This window comes from Oncorhynchus masou, chromosome 28 (genome assembly GCF_036934945.1).
Source record: "Oncorhynchus masou masou isolate Uvic2021 chromosome 28, UVic_Omas_1.1, whole genome shotgun sequence".
In the NCBI taxonomy this organism is placed as follows: Eukaryota; Metazoa; Chordata; class Actinopteri; order Salmoniformes; family Salmonidae; genus Oncorhynchus; species Oncorhynchus masou.
The window spans coordinates 74,559,438-74,581,547 of NC_088239.1; the positions used below are offsets into that span (position 1 = coordinate 74,559,438).

The 22,110-nt window shown below is 42.3% G+C and overlaps 1 protein-coding gene across 3 annotated transcripts in view; it reads right to left on the reverse strand.

Annotated features, from left to right (window-relative positions):
- eeig1b (estrogen-induced osteoclastogenesis regulator 1b) overlaps positions 1-22,110 on the reverse strand; it is a 73,780-nt gene that overhangs the window by 49,217 nt on the left and 2,453 nt on the right. Inside the window, exons 2-3 of one of the 3 annotated variants that reach the window (XM_064943307.1) lie at positions 21,906-22,099; positions 18,120-18,462 (exon numbers count right to left, since the gene is read on the reverse strand). In XM_064943307.1, the coding sequence (XP_064799379.1) occupies positions 18,120-18,265 (146 nt within the window). In that variant the 5' untranslated portion in view covers positions 18,266-18,462; positions 21,906-22,099. Of the gene's footprint in view, positions 1-18,119; positions 18,463-19,034; positions 19,113-21,905; positions 22,100-22,110 lie in introns of those variants that run through there. The other 2 variants (XM_064943306.1, XR_010452132.1) reach the window with 2 other exon arrangements.

A 22,110-nucleotide genomic window follows, 5' to 3' on the forward strand; every position in this document is an offset into this window, starting at 1 on the left:
GCTGTTTCCTGAAGTCCACGATCATCTCCTTTGTTTTGTTGACATTGAGTGTGAGGTTGTTTTCCTGACACCACACTCCGAGGGCCCTCACCTCCTCCCTGTAGGTCGTCTCGTTGTTGTTGGTAATCAAGCCTACCACTGTAGTGTCGTCTGCAAACTTGATGATTGAGTTGGGGGCGTGTATGGCCACGCAGTCATGGGTGAACAGGGAGTTACAGCAGAGGGCAGAGAACGCACCCTTTGGCCCCCAATGTTGAGGATCAGCGGGGTGGAGATGTTGTTTCCTACCCTCACCACCTGGGGGCGGCCCGTCAGGAAGTCTCAGAACAGGGTGGGGACGAGATCCAGGGTCTCGAGCTTAATGACGAGTATGGAGGGTACTATGGTGTTAAATACTGAGCTGTAGTTGATGAAAAGCATTCTTACATAGGTATTCCTCTTGTCCAGATGGGTTAGGGCAGTGTGCAGTGTGATTGCGTCGTCTGTGGACCTATTGGGGCGGTAAGCAAATTGGAGTGGGTCTAGGGTGTCAGGTAGGGTGGAGGTGATATGATCCTTGACTAGTCTCTCAAAGCACTTCATGATGACAGAAGTGAGTGCTACGGGGCGATAGTCATTTAGCTCAGTTACCTTAGCTTTCTTGGGAACAGGAACAATGGTGGCCCTCTTGAAGCATGTGGGAACAGCAGACTGGGATAAGGATTGATTGAATATGTCCGTAAGCCCACCAGCCAGCTGGTCTGGACATGCTCTGAGGACGCGGCTGAGGATGCCGTCTGGGCCGGCAGCCTTGCGAGGGTTAACACATTTAAATGTTTTACTCACGTTGGCTGCAGTGAAAGAGAGCCCGCAGGTTTTCGTAACGGGCCGTGTCAGTGGCACTGTATTGTCCTCAAAGCGAGCAAAGAAGTTGTTTAGTTTGTCTCGGAGCAAGACATTGTGGTCCGCGACGGGGCTGGTTTTCTTTTTGTAGTCTCTTTTTGACTGTAGACCCTGCCACATACCTCTCGTGTCTGAGCCGTTGAATTGCGACTCTACTTTGTCTCTATACTGACGCTTAGCTTGTTTGATTGCCTTGCGAAGGGAATACCTACACTGTTTGTATTCGGTCATGTTTCAAGTCGCCTTGCCCTGATTAAAAGCAGTGGTTTGCTCCTTCTGTTTTGCGCAAATGCTGCCATCAATCCACGGTTTCTGGTTGGGGAATGTTTTAATAGTCGCTGTGGGTACAACATCACCGATAAACTCACTCACCAAAACAGCGTATTCATCAATGTTATTGTCCGACGCTATGCGGAACATATCCCAATCCACATGATCGAAGCAATTTTGAAGCGTGGAATCCGATTGGTCGGACCAGCATTGAACAGACCTGAGCACGGGCGTTTCCTGTTTTAGTTTCTATCTATAGGCTGGGAGCAACAAAATGGAGTCGTGGTCAGATTTGCTAAAAGGAGGGCGAGGGAGGGCTTTGTATGCGTCGCGGAAGTTAGAGTAACAATGATCCAGGGTTTTACCAGCCCGGGTCGCGTATTCGATATGCTGATAAAATTTAGGAGCCTTGTTTTCAGATTAGCCTTGTTAAAATCCCCAGCTACAATAAATGCAGCTTAAAGATATGTAATTTCCAATTTACTTAGAGTCCAATGAAGTTCTTTCAGGGCCGTCGAGGTGTCTGCTTGTGGGGGAATATACATGACTGTGATTATAATCAAAGAGAATTCTCTTGGTAGATAATACTCACCCACAAAAAAACAACACACATTCACACACACTACATTCACAGTCCCACAAAAAACCAACACACTTTCACACACACTACATTCACACTCCCACAAAAAACCAACACACATTCACACTCCCACAAAAAACACACACACACATTCACACACACACTACATTCACACTCCCACAAAAAACCAACACACATTCACACACACTACATTCACACTCCCACAAAAAAAACACACACACTACATTCACACTCCCACAAAACACCAACACACATTCACAGACAAAACATTCACACTCCCACGAAAAACACACCCACACTACATTCACACTCCCACAAAAAAACACACATTCACACACACTACATACGCACACACACACACATAACACACATGCATACAGACACAACACAAACATACTTACATATTACACTCACACACTTTTACACTGATCATTTGCTGTTGCTACTCTGTTTATTTTACTCTTATTATTATCTATCCTGATACCTAGTCACGTTACCCTGCCTTCATGTACATATCTACCTCAAATACCTCATTATTATCTATCCTGATACCTAGTCATGTTACCCTGCCTTCATGTACATATCTCACTCAAATACCTCATTATTATCTATCCTGATACCTAGTCATGTTACCCTGCCTTCATGTACATATCTACCTCAAATAAATCATTATTATCTATCCTGATACCTAGTCATGTTACCCTGCCTTCATGTACATATCTCCCTCAAATACCTCATTATTATCTATCCTGACACCTAGTCATGTTACCCTGCCTTCATGTACATATCTCCCTCAAATACCTCAAGATTATCTATCCTGATACCTAGTCATGTTACCCTGCCTTCATGTACATATCTACCTCAAATACCTTATTATTATCTATCCTGATGCCTAGTCACTTTACCCTGCCTTCATGTACATACAGTTGAAGTTGGAAGTTTACATATACTTAGGTTGTGTCATTAAATCTATTTTTTCAACCACTCCACAAATTTCTTGTTAACAAACTATAGTTTTGGCAAGTCGGTCAGGACATCTACTGTGTGCATGACACAAGTAATTTTTCCAACTATTGTTTACAAACAGATTATTTCACAATTGCAGTGGGTTAGAAGTTTACATACACTAATTTGACTGTGCCTTTAAACAGCTTGAAAAATTCCAGAAAATTATGTCATGGCTTTAGAAGCTTTTGGTAGGCTAATTGACATCATTTGAGTCAATTGGAGGTGTACCTGTGGATGTATTTCAAGGCCTACCTTCAAAATCAGTGCCTCTTTACTTGACATCATGGGAAAATCAAGACATCAGCCAAGACCTCAGAAAAATATTGTAGACCTCCACAAGTCTGGTTCATCCTTAGGGGCAATTTCCAAACGCCTGAAGGTACCACGTTCATCTGTACAAACAATAGTACGCAAGTAGAAACACCATGGGACCACGCAGACGTCATACCGCTCAGGAAGGGGACGCGTTCTGTCTCCTAGAGATTAACGGATTTTGGTGCGAAAAGTGCAAATCAATCCCAGAACAACAGCAAAGGACCTTGTGAAGATGCTGGAGGAAACAGGAACAAAAGTATCTATATCCACAGTAAAACGAGTCCTTTATCGACATAACGTGAAAGGCCGCTCAGCAAGGAAGAAGCCACTGCTCCAAAACCGTCATAAAAAAGCCAGACTGCGGTTTGCAACTGCACATGGGGACAAAGATAGTACTTTTTGGAGAAATATCCCCTGGTCTGATGAAACAAAAATAGAACTGTTTGGACATAATGACCATCGTTATGTTTGGAAAAAGGGGGTGGCTTGCAAGCCGAAGAACACCATCCCAACCATGAAGCATGGGGGTGGCAGCATCATGTTGTGAGGGTGCTTTGCTGCAGGAGGGACTGGTGCACTTCAAAATAGTTGGCTTCATGAGGAGGGAAAATTATGTGGATATATTGAAGCAACATCTCAAGACATCAGTCAGGAAGTTAAAGCTTGGTTGCAAATGAGTCTTTCAAATGGACAATGACCCCAAGCATACTTCCAAAGTTGTGGCAAAATGGCTTAAGGACAACAAAGTCAAGGTATTGGAGTGGCCATTACAAAGCCCTGACCTCAATCCCATAGGAAATTTGAGGGCAGAAGTGAAAAAGCGTGTTTGAGTAAGGAGGCCTACAAACCTGACTCAGTTACACCAGTTCTGTCTGGAGGAATGGGCCAAAATTCACCCAACTTATTGTGGGAAGCTTGTGGAAGGCTACCCAAAACGTTTGACCCAAGTTAAGCAATTTAAAGGCAATGCTACCAGATACTAATTGAGCATATGTAAACATTTATCTGGTACTGGTATTCCCTGTATGCACAGTAGCTCCATATTGATCTGGTAGTGGTATTCCCTGTATGTAGCTCCACATTGATCTGGTACTGATATTTTGTATGGATTTAACTCCTCTTTGTGTATCTATTTTATTCAAACTGTTTATTATTATTTTTTAAATTTGCTTAGTTAGGAAGGGCTCATAAGCAAGCATTTCACAGTAAATTTTACACCAGTTGTATTCGGCGCATGTGACTAATAAAATTGCATTTGAGGTACATATTCACCAAAGCATTTGATTTGAGTTTAAAACACAAACAAAACAACAAGATACATGGAGACTAGTGTGTGATTCCCCTCAAAAGGACATTGAGCTACTGTCTTTCTGCGATTCACTGCACTGTCAAAAGAGACAAGAGAGTGAGAGTGAGGCAGGGAGAGAGAGAGAGAGAAGCTGTGAACGATCTGAGAGACAAGGCAAGAAGGGCGTTCTATGCCATCAAAAGGAATATAAATTTCAACATACCAATTACGATTTGGCTAAAAATACTTGAATCAGTCATAGAGCCCATTGCCCTTTATGGTTGTGAGGTCTGGGGTCCGCTCACCAACCAAGACTTCACAAAATGGGACAAACACCAAATTGAGACTCTGCACGCAGAATTCTGCAAAAATATCCTCCGTGTACAACGTAGAACACCAAATTATGCATGCAGAGCAGAATTAGGCCGATACCCACTAATTATCAAAATCCAGAAAAGAGCCATTAAATTCTATAACCACCTAAAAGGAAGCGATTCCCAAACCTTCCACAACAAAGCCATCACCTACAGAGAGATGAACCTGGAGAAGAGTCCCCTAAACAAGCTGGTCCTGGGGCTCTGTTCACAAACACACCCTACAGAGCCCCAGGACAGCAGCACAATTAGACCCAACCAAATCATGAGAAAACAAAAAGATAATTACTTGACACATTGAAAAGAATTAACAAAAAAACAGAGCAAACTAGAATGCTATTTGGCCCTACCCAGAGAGTACACAGCGGCAGAATACCTGACCACTGTGACTGATCCAAAATTAAGTAAAGCTTTGACTATGTACAGACTCAGTGAGCATAGCCTTGCTATTGAGAAAGGCCGCCGTAGGCAGACATGGCTCTCAAGAGAAGACAGGCTATGTGCTCACTGCCCACAAAATGAGGTGGAAACTGAGCTGCACTTCCTAACCTCCTGCCCAATGTATGACCATAGAGACATATTTCCCTCAGATTACACAGATCCACAAAGATTTCGAAAACAAATCCAATTTTGAAAAACTCCCATATCTACTGGGTGAAATTCCACAGTGTGCCATCACAGCAGCAAGATTTGTGACCTATTGCCACGAGAAAAGGGCAACCAGTGAAGAACACACACCATTGTAAATACAACCCATATCTATGCTTATTTATTTTATATTGCGTCCTTTACCTTTTGTACATTGTTAAAACACTGTATATATATATAATATGACATTTGTAATGTCTTTATTGTTTTGAAACTTCTGTATGTGTGATGTTTACTGTTAATTTTTGTGGTTTATTTCACTTTATATATTATCTACCTCACTTGCTTTGGCAATGTTAACACATGTTTCCCATGCCAATAAAGCCCTTGAATTGAATTGAGTGAGTGAGTGAGTGAGTGAGTGAGTGAGTGAGTGAGTGAGTGAGTGAGTGAGTGAGTGAGTGAGTGAGTGAGTGAGTGAGTGAGTGAGTGAGTGAGTGAGTGAGTGAGTGAGTGAGTGAGTGAGAGAGAGAGAGAGAGAGAGAGAGTGGGAGAGAGAGAGAGAGACAGAGAAAGAGAAAGAGAGAGCGAGACAGAGAAAGAGAGAGAGAGAGAGAGAGCGAGAGAGAGAGAGAGAGAGAGAGAGGGAGAGGGAGAGAATACAGAGTAGTAATGTTCTGGGACATTTATTACATAACTCCCAGCGCCACCCCTTGTCCCTGTACACACACACATTTGTTGAGACCAAGGATTGCCTGATACAAGGAGATTGAGCCAACGCCACCATGGGACTATGAAAAACAGCCATGCCAATTCTTTTGCTCACACAGTTCTGGAAAAACCCTTTGAAGCACACAGCTATACCTATGTTAAATAACCTATTTTGAGAAGTGTGTTTGAGTTCCAAGTTCTTGTGTGTACAAAAGGAATATGTATACTGTGAACAGCCATACAGTTTACCATGGAATTGGTCAGTACAGCTCTGGTCACTGTGCTCAAACATGCACAGACCAGACAATACCAGACCAGACAAGACCAAATAATACCAGACCAGACAATACCAGACCAGACAATACCAGACAACACCAGACAATACCAGACCAGACAATACCAGACCAGACAATACCAGACCAGACAATACCAGAACTGACCAGACAATACCAGTCAATATCAGACCAGACAATACCAGACCAGACCATACCTGACAATCTCAGACAATTCCATACAAGACAACACTAGACCAGAAAATACCAGACAATACCAGAACAGACAATACCAGACCAGACAATACCAGACCAGAAAATACCAGACAATACCAGACCAGACAGACAATGCCAGTCAATACCAGGCCAGACAATACCAGTCAATACCAGACCAGACAATACCAGACCAGACAATACCAGTCAATATCAGACCAGACAATACCTGACCAGACAATACCAGACCAGACAATACCAGTCAATATCAGACCAGACAATACCAGACCAGACAATATCTGACAATACCAGACAATTCCATACAAGACAATACCAGACAATACCAGACAGACAATACCAGACAAAACCAGACCAGACAGTACCAGACCAGACAATACCAGACCAGACAAAACCAGACCAGACAATACCAGACCAGACAAAACCAGACCAGACAATACCAGACCAGACCAGACCAGACCAGACAAAACCAGACCAGACCAGACAATACCAGACAATACCAGACCAGACAATACCAGGCAATACCAGACCAGACAATACCAGACCCGACAAAACCAGACCAGACAATACCAGACCAGACAATACCAGACAATACCAGACCAGACAATACCAGGCAATACCAGACCAGACAATACCAGACCAGACAAAACCAGACCAGACCAGACAATACCAGACAATACCAGACCAGACAATACCAGGCAATACCAGACCAGACAATACCAAACCAGACAATACCAGACCAGACAATACCAGAACTGACCAGACAATACCAGTCAATATGAGACCAGACAATACCAGTCAATACCTGACCAGACAATACCAGACCAGAGAATACCAGACAAGACAATACCAGTCAATATTAGACCAGACAATACCAGACAATACCAGACCAAATAATACCAAAAAAATACCTGACCAGACAATACCAGACCATACAATACCAGACAATACCAGACCAGACAATACCAGACAATACCAGACCAGACAATACCAGACCAAATAATACCAAAAAAATACCTGACCAGACAATACCAGACCATACAATACCAGACCAGACCAGAAAATACCTGACCAGACAATACCAGACCATTCAATACCAGACAATATCAGACTATACAATACCAGACAATACCAGACCAGACAATACCAGAACAGACAAAACCAGACCAGACAATACCAGACCAAAAAATACCAGACCAGACAACACCAAACAATGCCAGACCAGGCAATACCAGAACAGACAAAACCAGACCAGACAATATCAGACCAGACAATACCAAACAATACCAGACCAGACAATATCAGACCGGACAGTGCCAAACAATACCAGACCAGACAATACCAGACCAGACAAAACCAGACAAAACCAGACCAGACAAAACCAGACAAGACAATACCAGACCAGACAAAACCAGACCAGACAATACCAGACAATACCAGACAATACCAGACCAGATAATACCAGACCAGACAATACCAGACCAGAAAATACCAGACAATACCAGACCAAATAATACCAAAACAATACCTGACCAGACAATACCAGACCGTACAATACCAGACAATATCAGACTATACAATAACAGACAATACCAGACCAGACAATACCAGAACAGACAAAACCAGACCAGACAATACCAGACCAAAAAATACCAGACCAGACAACACCAAACAATGCCAGACCAGGCAATACCAGAACAGACAAAACCAGACCAGACAATACCAAACAATACCAGACCAGACAATATCAGACCGGACAGTACCAAACAATACCAGACCAGACAATACCAGACAAGACAATACCAGACCAGACAAAACCAGACCAGACAAAACCAGACCAGACAAAACCAGACCAGACAATACCAGACCAGACAAAACCAGACCAGACAAAACCAGACCAGACCAGACAATACCAGACCAGACAATACCAGGTAATACCAGACCAGACAATACCAGGCAACACCAGACAATACCAGACCAGACAATACCAGACCAGATAATACCAGACAATACCAGACCAGGACAAAACCAGACCAGGACAAAACCAGACCAGACAATACCAGACCGACCAGACAATACCAGACCAGACAATACCAGTCAATATCAGACCAGACAATACCAATCAATACCTGACCAGACAATACCAGACCAGAGAATACCAGACAATACCAGACCAGACAATACCAGTCAATATCAGACCAGACAATACCAGACAATACCAGACCAAATAATAACAAAAAAATACCTGACCAGACAATACCAAACCATACAATACCAGACAATACCAGACCAGACAATACCAGACCAGACAATACCAGACAATACCAGACCAGACAATACCAGACCAAATAATACCAACAAAAATACCTGACCAGACAATACCAGACAATACCAGACCAGACAATACCAGTCAATATCAGACCAGACAATACCAATCAATACCTGACCAGACAATACCAGACCAGAGAATACCAGACAATATCAGACCAGACAATACCAGACAATACCAGACCAAATAATACAAAAAAATACCTGACCAGACAATACCAGACCATACCAGACAATACCAGACTAGACAATACCAGACCATACAATACCAGACCAGACCAGACAATACCAGACAATACCAGACCAGACAATACCAGACCAGAAAAAACCAGACCAGACAATACCAGACCAAATAATACCAAAAAAATACCTGACCAGACAATACCAGACCATACAATACCAGACAATATCAGACTATACAATATCAGACAATACCAGACCAGACAATACCAGAACAGACAATACCAGACCAGACAATACCAGACCAAAAAGTACCAGACCAGACAATACCAGACCAGACAATACCAGAACAGACAAAACCAGACCAGACAATACCAGACCAGACAATACCAGACCAGACAATACCAGACAATACCAGACCAGACAATATCAGACCGGACAGTACCAAACAATACCAGACCAGACAATACCAGACCAGACAATACCAGACAATACCAGACAACACCAGACCAGACAATACCAGACAACACCAGACCAGACAATACCAGTCAATACTAGGCCAGACAATACCAGTCAATACCAGACCAGACAATACCAGACCAGACAATACCAGACCCAACAATACCAGACCAGACAATACCAGACACACCAGACCAGACAATACCAGTCAATACCAGGCCAGACAATACCAGTCAATACCAGGCCAGACAATACCAGTCAATACCAGACCAGACAATACCAGTCAATACCAGACCAGACAATACCAGACAATATCAGACCAGACAATACCAGACAATATCAGACCAGACAATACCAGACCAGACAAAACCAGACCAGACAATACCAGACCAGACAAAACGAGACCAGACAATACCAGACCAGACAAAACCAGACCAGACAATACCAGTCAATACCAGACCAGACCAGACAAAACCAGACCAGACAATACCAGACCAGACAAAACGAGACCAGACAATACCAGACCAGACAAAACCAGACCAGACCAGACAATACCAGACAATACCAGACCAGACAATACCAGGCAATACCAGACCAGACAATACCAGGCAATACCAGACCAGACAATACCAGGCAATACCAGACCAGACAATACCAGACCAGACAATACCAGACAATACCAGACCTGACAAAACCAGACCAGACAATACCAGACCAGACAATAACAGACCAGACAATACCAGACAATACCAGACAAGACAATACTAGACAATACCAGACCAGGACAAAATCAGACCAGGACAAAACCAGACCAGGACAAAACCAAACCAGACCAGACAATACCAGACCGACCAGACAATACCAGACCAGACCAGACAATACCAGTCAATATCAGACCAGACAATACCAGTCAATACCTGAACAGACAATACCAGACCAGAGAATACCAGACAATACCAGACCAGACAATACCAGTCAATATCAGACCAGACAATACCAGACAATACCAGACCAGACAGTACCAGACCAGACAATACCAGACAAAACCAGACCAGACAATACCAGACCAGACAAAACCAGACCAGACCAGACAATACCAGACAATACCAGACCAGACAATACCAGACCAGACAATACCAGACCAGACAAAACCAGACCAGACAATACCAGACAATACAAGACCAGACAAAACCAGACCAGACAAAACCAGACCAGACAATACCAGACCAGACAAAACCAGACCAGACCAGACAATACCAGACAATACCAGACCAGACAATACCAGACCAGACAATACCAGGCAATACCAGACCAGACAATACCAGACCAGACAAAACCAGACCAGACAATACCAGACCAGACAATACCAGACAATATCAGACCAGACAATACCAGACCAGACAATACCAGAAAAGACAATACCAGACAATACCAGACCAGACAAAACCAGACCAGACCAGACAATACCAGACAATACCAGACCAGACAATACCAGACCAGACAATACCAGACCAGACAATACCAGACCAGACAATACCAGACAATATCAGACCAGACAATACCAGGCAATAACAGACCAGACAATACCAGACAAGACAATACCAGACCAGACAATACCAGTCAATATCAAACCAGACAATACCAGACAATACCAGACAATTCCATACAAGACAATACCAGACAATACCAGACAGGAAATACCAGACATAACCAGACCAGACAGTACCAGACCAGACAATACCAGACCAGACAAAACCAGACCAGACAAAACCAGACCAGACCAAACCAGACCAGACAAAACCAGACCAGACAATACCAGACCAGACAATACCAGACCAGACAATACCAGACCAGACAATACCAGACCAGGACAAAACCAGACCAGGACAAAACCAGACAATACCAGACCGACCAGACAATACCAGACCAGACAATACCAGTCAATACCAGACCAGACAATACCAGGCCAGAAAAGAAAATACCAGACCAGACAAGAAAATACCAGACAAGACCATTTATGTACTGTAACTGTTATCTGCATTAGGCCCCGTATGTAAAACCCCAGCCTTCAACCTCATCCTCTATGCAAAACCCCAGCCTTCAACCTCATCCTCTATGCAAAACCCCAGCCTTCAACCTCATCCTCTATGCAAAACCCCAGCCTTCAACCTCATCCTCTATGCAAAACCCCAGCCTTCAACCTCATCCTCTATGCAAAACCCCAGCCTTCAACCTCATCCTCTATGCAAAACCCCATCCTTCAACCTCATTATCTATGCAAAACCAGCCACCACAACCGGCTACAACAGGACAGCCATTGACACCTGTGTGTGTGTCAGAGAGCTTAAAGTGTTATATATAGGCGCCACACACCGGGTCGCTAGTAGTGGCATACGGTGAGACATCTGTCTTCTACTTAGAGTAGAGTTCAACTGACCTTCTTTACCAGTGACAAATCCTTTGTTGTGCTTTGAAGAGTTTATAGGGTCAAGGATGTAAATTATGACACCAAGACCTCTCTAATACTACTACAATGACTTTGACTTATGACTTTGTATCTATTTTATATGGCAGTTAGGTGCTTTGCCTTTGACACATTTACAGTTTGCACCCAGACTACAAATGAGACCTGCCTGGAGGTGACAGCATTCCCTCCCACATATGCCCCCCTAGGCACAACTATGACAACATAACCAACAAAAACGGGTCACAACTCCTGCAGCTCTGTCGCACGCTGGGTATGTACATAGTCAATGGTAGGCTTCGAGGGGACTCCTATGGTAGGTACACCTATAGCTCATCTCTTGGCAGTAGTACTGTAGACTACTTTATCACTGACCTCAACCCAGAGTCTCTCAGAGCGTTCACAGTCAGCCCACTGACACCCCTATCAGACCACAACAAAATCACAGTCTATGTAAACAGAGCAATACTCAATCATGAAGCATCAAAGCCAAAGGAACTGAGTAACATTAAGAAATGCTATAGATGGAAGGAATGCAGTTTGGAAACCTACCAAAAAACAGTTAGGCAACAACAAATTCAATCCCTTTTAGACAATTTCCTGGGTAAAACGTTCCACTGTAATAGTGAAGGTGTAAACTTGGCAGTAGAAAATCTTAACAGTATATTTGACCCCTCGGCTTCCCTATCAAATCTAAAAATCTCAAATAGAAAACCGAAGAAAATGGTTTGATGAAGAAAGCAAAAATCTAAGAAAGAAATTAAGAAACCTGTCCAACCAAAAACATAGAGACCCGGAAAACCTGAGTCTACGCCTTCACTATGGTGAATCACTAAAACAATACAGAAATACACTACGGAAAAAGAAGGAACAGCATGTCAGAAATCAGCTCAATGTAATTGAAGAATCCATAGACTCTAACCACTTCTGGGAAATTGGAAAACACTAAACAAACAACAACACGAAGAATTATCTATCCAAAATGGAGATGTATGGGTAAACCACTTCTCTATAACAAATAATAAAGAGCAAAAACATACACATGATCAAATACAGATCTTAGAATCAACTATTAAAGACTACCAGAACCCACTGGATTCTCCAATTACATTGAATGAGTTACAGGACAAAATAAAAATCCTCCAACCCAAAAAGGCCTGTGGTGTTGATGGTATCCTCAATGAAATGATCAAATATACAGACAACAAATTCCAATTGGCTATACTAAAACTCTCTAACATCATCCTTAGCTCTGGCATCTTCCCCAATATTTGGAACCAAGGACTGATCACCCCAATCCACAAAAATGGAGACAAATTTGACCCCAATAACTACCGTGGAATATGCGTCAACAGTAACCTTGGGAAAATCCTCTGCATTATCATTAACAGCAGACTTGTACACTTCCTCAATGAAAACAATGTACTGAGCAAATGTCAAATTGGCTTTTTATCAAATTACAGTACAACAGACCATGTATTCACCCTGCACACCCTAATTGACAACCAAACAAACCAAAACAAAGGCAAAGTCTTCTCATGCTTTGTTGATTTAAAAAAAAAGCCTTCGACTCAATTTGGCATGAGGGTCTGCTATACAAACTGATGGAAAGTGGTGTTGGGGGTAAAACATACGACATCATTAAAATCCATGTACACAAACAACAAGTGTGCGGTTAAAATTGGCACATTTCTTCACACAGGGTCGTGGGGTTAGACAGGGATGCAACTTAAGCCCCACCCTCTTCAACATATATATCAACGAATTGGCGCGGGCACTAGAAAAGTCTGCAGCACCCGGCCTCACCCTACTAGAATCCGAAGTCAAATGTCTGCTGTTTGCTGATGATCTGGTACTTCTGTCACCAACCAAGGAGGGCCTACAGCAGCACCTAGATCTTATGCACAGATTCTGTCAGACCTGGGCCCTGACAGTAAATCTCAGTAAGACCAAAATAATGGTGTTCCAAAAAGGTCCAGTCACCAGGACCACAAATACAAATTCCATCTAGACACTGTTGCCCTAGAGCACACAAAAAACTATACATACCTTGGCCTAAACATCAGTGCCACAGGTAACTTCCACAAAGCTGTGAACGATCTGAGAGACAAGGCAAGAAGGGCATTCTATGCCATCAAAAGGAACATAAATTTCAACATACCAATTAGGATTTGGCTAAAAATACTTCAGTCATAGAATCAGTCATAGAGCCCATAGCCCTTTATGGTTGTGAGGTCTGGGGTCCGCTCACCAACCAAGACTTCACAAAATGGGACAAACACCAAATTGAGACTCTGCACGCAGAATTCTGCAAAAATATCCTCCGTGTACAACGTAGAACACCAAATTATGCATGCAGAGCAGAATTAGGCCGATACCCACTAATTATCAAAATCCAGAAAAGAGCCCTTAAATTCTATAACCACCTAAAAGGAAGCGATTCCCAAACCTTCCACAACAAAGCCATCACCTACAGAGAGATGAACCTGGAGAAGAGTCCACTAAGCAAGCTGGTCCTGGGGCTCTGTTCACAAACACAAACACACCCTACAGAGCCCCAGGACAGCAGCACAATTAGACCCAACCAAATCATGAGAAAACAAAAAGATAATTACTTGACACATTGGAAAGAATTAACAAAAAAAACAGAGCAAACTAGAATGCTATTTGGCCCTACACAGAGAGTACACAGCGGCAGAATACCTGACCACTGTGACTGACCCAAAATTAAGGAAAGCTTTGGACTCAGCGAGCATAGCCTTGCTATTGAGAAAGGCCGCCGTAGGCAGACATGGCTCTCAAGAGAAGACAGGCTATGTGCTCACTGCCCACAAAATGAGGTGGAAACTGAGCTGCACTTCCTAACCTCCTGCCTAATGTATGACCATATTAGAGAGACATATTTCCATCAGATTACACAGATCCACAAAGAATTCGAAAACAAATCCAATTTTGAAAAACTCCCATATCTACTGGGTGAAATTCCACAGTGTGCCATCACAGCAGCAAGATTTGTGACCTGTTGCCACGAGAAAAGGGCAACCAGTGAAGAACACACACCATTGTAAATACAACCCATATCTATGCTTATTTATTTTATCTTGTGTCCTTTACCATTTGTACATTGTTAAAACACTGTATATATATATATATATATATATAATATGACATTTGTAATGTCTTTATTGTTTTGAAACTTCTGTATGTGTGATGTTTACTGTTAATTTTTATTGTTTATTTCATTATATATATTCACTTTATATATTATCTACCTTACTTCCTTTGGCAATGTTATCACATGTTTCCCATGCCAATAAAGCCCTTGAATTGAATTGATTGGTTGGTTTGCAGAGCTGACAATCAAAGAGAAGCAATGTTAGGTCTGAGTCCTTCGATTCAGCGTTGCCTTGACAACATTACAGCAACATCTCCTCGTTGCTACCAAGTTGCCAACTCAGTCTCCTCCAGAGTCGAGACACACATCAACGTCTCTTTTTCAATTCAGGCCCTTTCATACATCCATATAGGCCCGAGAATCAGCGATGAAACAACATCCCTTTAAACACAGTCCCTGAGGGCTGGCAATAACATTGGCCAGTTCTGTAGTATCTAACCATGTATCTAATCCACTGTTTCAACCCTACACCCTGGACAATATTACATGAAGTGCTTTGATGACAGAGTTCTCCATTAAGCAAGGCAAAGGCCCACCCGGGGGAAATGGGGGGGGGGGGGCACTGGGGAGACAGAACTGCATAATGCCCTGACAGATCTCGCTCTCTTTCTCTCTCTGCAGAGGCTAACTAGACCCTGGTGTCTTCATCAGACAGTCATGTTAGGGGAGATAGTGGTGGATGAGATCATACAGTCAAGCAACATGGGATGAGAGGGGGAAGGAAACAAAACAACCACAGCAGAGGACTAGGACTATGGGGCTGTAGCTAGTGAGGGGCTATGGTGAGGGGTTATGGTGAGGGTTTATGGTGAGGGGTTATGGTGAGGGGCTATGGTGAGGGGTTATGGTGAGGGGCTATGGTGAGGGGTTAGGGTAAATGAACTTGGGCTAGTGTAGGGCTATAGTCACTGGGGTTACATTAGGGTAAATGGACTTGGGCTAGTGTAGGGCTATAGTCACTGGGGTTACATTAGGGTAAATGCAGGGGATGATCAACAGACTGCTTATCCCTGTTGTTGTGTCACCACTACTTAACAGGCCACTACTATAAATCAAATCACATTTTATTTCTCACATGCTTAGTAGACAACAGGTGTAGGCTAACAGTGAAATGCTTACAGGTCCTTTTCCAACAATGCAGAGTTAAAGATAAAAAGAATTGAAACAAAAATAGAAATTGTGACACGAGGCCTAAATACACAATGCATAACATGGCTATATACAGGAAGTAGAAAATAACATGGCTATATACAGGAATTAGAAAATAACATGAATATATACAGGGAGCAGAAAATAACATGAATATATACAGGGAGCAGAAAATAACATGAATATATACAGGGAGCAGAAAATAACATGGCTATATACAGGGAGTAGAAAATAACATGGCTATATACAGGGAGTAGAAAATAACATGTCTATATACAGGGAGTAGAAAATAACATGTCTATATACAGGGAGTAAAAAATAACATGGCTATATACAGGGAGTAGAAAATAACATGAATATATACAGGGAGCAGAAAATAACATGTCTATACACAGGGATTAGAAAAAAACATTGCTATATACAGGGAGTAGAAAATAACATGTCTATATACAGGGAGTAGAAATCCATTAACATGTAGGCCACCCTGTCTGGGTGACATATATCAGACCCGCTACGGGGGTTTACAGCTGTTATCCAGATGAGAAGGAATGTTAGGCTCTGGAGTTCCAGAGGTATCTATGGATTTCAACATATCCCCCACACCTGTGATATAAATCACTGCATTTCAATGTTTCACACAATAAAACACAGAGACACCCACATGGTGTAAGAAGAGTGTAAGAATGCAATTAATTTAAATGAACCAAGCCTAGGAAGGCTAACTGTCCACCAGCATCTTGTCGGTCTACATTTGACATTTAACTCAAAACAAATGAGTAGGGCAAGAGCTGTTTGGAAAAGGTCTCTGCCACCACTGTGTGCCAACTTGAATACTGAGTGTGAGAGGCAAACGATAGGAAAATACACATAATCACAGCAAGCCTTTCAAAAGCAATACACTGATATAACCATCTGTGGATTTTACCTATCTACCGGCACTTATTCATAATGTCTTGGAAACCATTGGTGTCAAATGGCAAGTTTAAAAAGTACCCTGAAAAGGTTTTGTTGTAGAAACTGTGTTATTACTGAATTATTACTATGTGTGGTATAGAAACAATGCATCTGTCACAATATGACACGGGATAAAATGGACATATCCCCATATCATTCCATTGATCAAACTGCTAGATTTCTTATATGGTGTCTGCACACAGCAAAGGATCAGAAACAGGCAAAGCGTGACAAATCTGAAACAAAGAAACAAATAAGGCACAAGCCCTGACTACATTTTTGGCGGGGATCCAAGCAGCCAATTCACAGATCGGGAGATCCTATTATTCTCTTAGATAATATACACACTTAGAAAAAAAATGATATCTAGAACCTAAAATGGTTCTTTGGCCGTACTCATAGGAGAACCCTTTAAATAACTAGTTTTGGTTCCAGGTATAACCCTTTTAGTTCCAGGTAGAACCCTTTTCGGTTCTATAGTAGAACCCTTTCCAGGTAGAACCCTTTCCACAGACAGCTTAAGAACCCTTTTGGAACCTTTTTTTCTAAGAGTGTATGATGTTTAGAAAACTGATCTTGCTTATAAAAGCTAGCTAATAATCCTCTGTTTACCATCCTGAATGGTGTGATCAATCTGTTATCTATTATGTATGTCTATTCAGGCTAATCCCTCTTGTACCTATATTGATCAAATCAAGCTTTCAGGACATTCAGGCAATAGCCTAGACTGGTTGCCAGTCTTTTTCTGCAAAACACGATAAGGAGTGGCAAGGAGTGGAATGATAGCTAAACAGACCGGTACACAGGCTAGCAATAGCCTACCCCATGCACAAAATGCACAGTGAAAAAATACATGAGAATAATTTTTACCTGGATGATGAGACGGCAAAGTCCCCACCGTCCAACAATCGGATCTTGCAAAAAAGTACCCCATTGACAAACGGTACGGCCGTGAGCTCCTCCAATGTAAAATGGATTTGAAACTTGAACCTCTTCTTTTTCATTAAAAATGCCATTGAGACGGTTGAAACAGGTGAACTGGAATATGTTGGCAGGTTTATTCAGCAGAAATAGTCCTAAATTAAATGTTTGGGATTGACAAACAAAAAGGATAGGAAATTAAACAAAGTATTAATTTCGTTTTTAAATCAGGAGCTTGCAAGTCCTTGATTTTTTGGCTCAGCATCTCTGATGACCCAGTGTTGATTCGGACCTGTAGCAGGAAAAAAAAGAACAACAGGTGCTTTACGATCATATACTGAAGAGTGCAAGCACATCTTATTGGTTATCCCTAATTTTTCGCACATATAGGTTAAAAGCCTTTCATGAAATATAACAACCAGATTATTGTAGTGATATTCATAGCCGATTATTATACGTATATTCAATCAGGGCAACTTCAGAGAAAATAGTTTGAAGGCATATCCTACACCCGAACACATGCTTTGTTGAGATGTTCTCTTGGCTTTTCTTTACACCCTGTGTTGGTTATGGGATTTAGACATTATAAAGTATCTACATCATTCCCCAAACCACACGTTAATTCGCAACTCGTGATTTTTAGGTCGTCGGCGTCAGTAAAGTAGATAGAAAAAGGAAAGGGTAGATCCACCCATGATCTATTCGATTCTTCTGCATTACATGAATCGTACCAAGTATTTCTTGCCAACCCTCCACGCAAACACAAGCGCATGTCAACCAGAGAACGAGGTGAATTAACAGAAAGTATACAGACACAATTACAACTAAGACACTCAAATATGTCAAAGAAAGTAATAGTTTTACCTCATATTCAAAGAGGACAACGTGACATCTCACAGTCCAGCAACACTGACATTCATACTTTACTTTGAACCGTTGTGGGCTGTTCTTGACTCTAGTCCCTCCTATCTTCTAAATATAAATCGAGATGCTATAAGCACCGCCTTCGGCTCAGAGAATCGTGTTGATTACTTTTTGCATTATGTATAATAAATAACCTGAATTGATAGACAGTATTCACAAACATAAACGTCTTAGACATTACAATCAATTTATTTTAACCACCCAAAAGTTATATAATTTTCAGTTCATTAATACTCATAAATCCACATTTTATGGGGAGAAAATGATCATGTTCTTCTACTGGCCTATTATCAATATGTGAAAACATCAAAGTACGTTAATGTGTAGAGTACTCGTCTAAAATAAATAACCTTCACACTGTCATGTCAAATTGTGATTAGTTAAATCTTAACATAGAGCGCCATCTGCTGGTAATTGTAACATTGACGTTGCATCCTAATTTTTATTGAGTCAGTGTAAGCCTACATTTTACAGTCAGTCGTGTCAGTGCCAGCAAACTGTATTTTTCCATCAAACCCAACCAAATTTTGAGAAAACAAAAAGGTCATTACTTGACACATTGGAAAGAATTTACAAAAAAACAGAGCAAACTAGAATGCTACAGTATTTGGCCCTAAACAGAGAGTACACAGTTGCAGAATACCTGACCACTGTGACTGACCCAAAATTAAGGAAATCTTTGACAGACTCAGTGAGCATAGCTTTGCTATTGAGAAAGGCCCCCGAAGGCAGACCTGGCTCTCAAGAGAAGACAGGCTATGTGCACACTGCCCACAAAATGAGGTGGAAATTGAGCTGCACTTCCTATCCTCCTGCCAAACGTATCACCATATTAGAGACACATTTCCCTCAGATTACAGACACACAAAGAATTAAAAAACAAATCAGATTTGGATAAACTCCCATATCTATTGGGTGAAATACCACTGTGTGCAATCACAGCAGCAAGATTTGTGACCTGCTGCCACAAGAAAAGGGCAACCAGTGAGGAACAAACATCATTGTAAATACAACCTATATTTATGTTTATTTATTTTCCCTTTTGTACTTTAACTATTTGCACATCATTACAACCCTGTATATATACATATGACATTTGAAATGTCTTTATTCTTTAGGAACTTTTGTGTAATGTTTACTGTTAATTTTGAATTATTTATTTCACTTTTATTTATTACCTATTTCACTTGCTTTGGCAATGTGAACATAAACTCGGCAAAAAAAGAAACGTCCCTTTATAAGGACCCTGTTTTTCAAAGATAATTCATAAAAATCCAAATAACTTCACAGATCTTCATTGTAAAGAGTTTAAACACTGTTTCCCGTGCTTGTTCAATAAACCATAAACAATTAATGAACATGCACCTGTGGAACGGTCGTTAAGACACTAACAGCTTACAGACGGTAGGCAATTAAGGTCACAGTTATGAAAACTTAGGACACTAAAGAGGCCTTTCTAATGACTCTGAAAAACACCAAAAGACAGAACCCCAGGGTCCCTGTTCATCTGCGTGAACGTGCCTTAAGCATGCTGCAAGGAGGCATGAGAACTGCAGATGTGGAATTGGCAATAAAATACAATGTTCGTACTGTGAGATGCCTAAGACAGCGATACAGGGAGACAGGACAGACAGCTGATCGTCCTCACAGTGGCAGACCACGTGTAACAACACCTACACAGGATCGGTACATCCGAACATCACACCTGCGGGACAAGTACAGGATGGCAACAACAACTGCCCGAGTTACACCAGGAAAGCACAATCCCGCCATCAGTGCTCAGACTGTCCGCAATAGGCTGAGAGAGGCTGGACTGAGGGCTTGTAGGCCTGTTGTAAGGCAGGTCCTCACCAGACATCACCAGCACCAGCAACAACGTCGCCTATGGGCACAAACCCACCGTCGCTGGACCAGACAGGACTGGCAAAAAGTGCTCTTCACTGACAAGTCGCGGTTTTGCCTCACCAGGGGTGATGGTCGGATTGCGTTTATCGTCGAAGGAATGAGCGTTACACCGAGGCCTGTACTCTAGAGCGGGATCGATTTGGAGGTGGAGAGTCCGCCATGGTCTGGGGCGGTGTGTCACAGCATCATCGGACTGAGCTTGTTGTCATTGCAGGAAATCTCAATGCTGTGCGTTACAGGGAAGACATCCTCCTCCCTCATGTGGTACCCTTCCTGCAGGCTCATCCTGACTTGACCCTCCAGCATGACAATGCCACCGGCCATACTGCTCGTTCTGTGCGTGATTTCCTGCCAGACAGAAATGTCAGTGTCCTGCCATGGCCAACAAAGAGCCCGGATCTCAATCCCATTGAGCACGTCTGGGACCTGTTGGATCGGAGGGTGAGGGCTAGGGCCATTCCCCCCAGAAATGTCCAGGAACTTGCAGGTGACTTGGTGGAAGAGTGGGGTAACATCTCACAGCAAGAACTGGCAAATCTGATGCAGTCCATGATGAGGAGATGCACTGCAGTACTTAATGCAGCTGGTGGCCACACCAGATACCGACTTTTACTTTTGATTTTGAACCCTTTGTTCAGGGACACATTATTCAATTTCTGTTAGTCATGTCTGTGGAACCTGTTCAGTTTATGTCTCAGTTGTTGAATCTTATGTTCATACAAATATTTACACAGGTTAGGTTTGCTGAAAATAAACGCAGTTGACAGTGAGAGGACGTTTCTTTTTAAATGAATTTATGTTTCCCATGCCTATAAAGCCCTTAAATTGAAATTGACTACGGGAAGGGCACACACCAGTTTGGCCCACGTGTTGAGGATCAGCGTGGCAGGAGGTGCTGTTGCCTACCTTCATCATCTGGGTCAGCTCATCAGGAAGTCTAGGACACAGTTGCAGGGGGGTTCAGAGCTTTGTGATGAGCTTGGAGGGCACTATGGCTTTGAAGGCTGAGCTGTAGTTGATGAACAGCATTCTTACATAGGTATTCCTCTTTTCCAGGTGGGATAGGGCAGTGTGCAATGGCGATTGCGTCGTCCGTGGATCTGTTGGTACG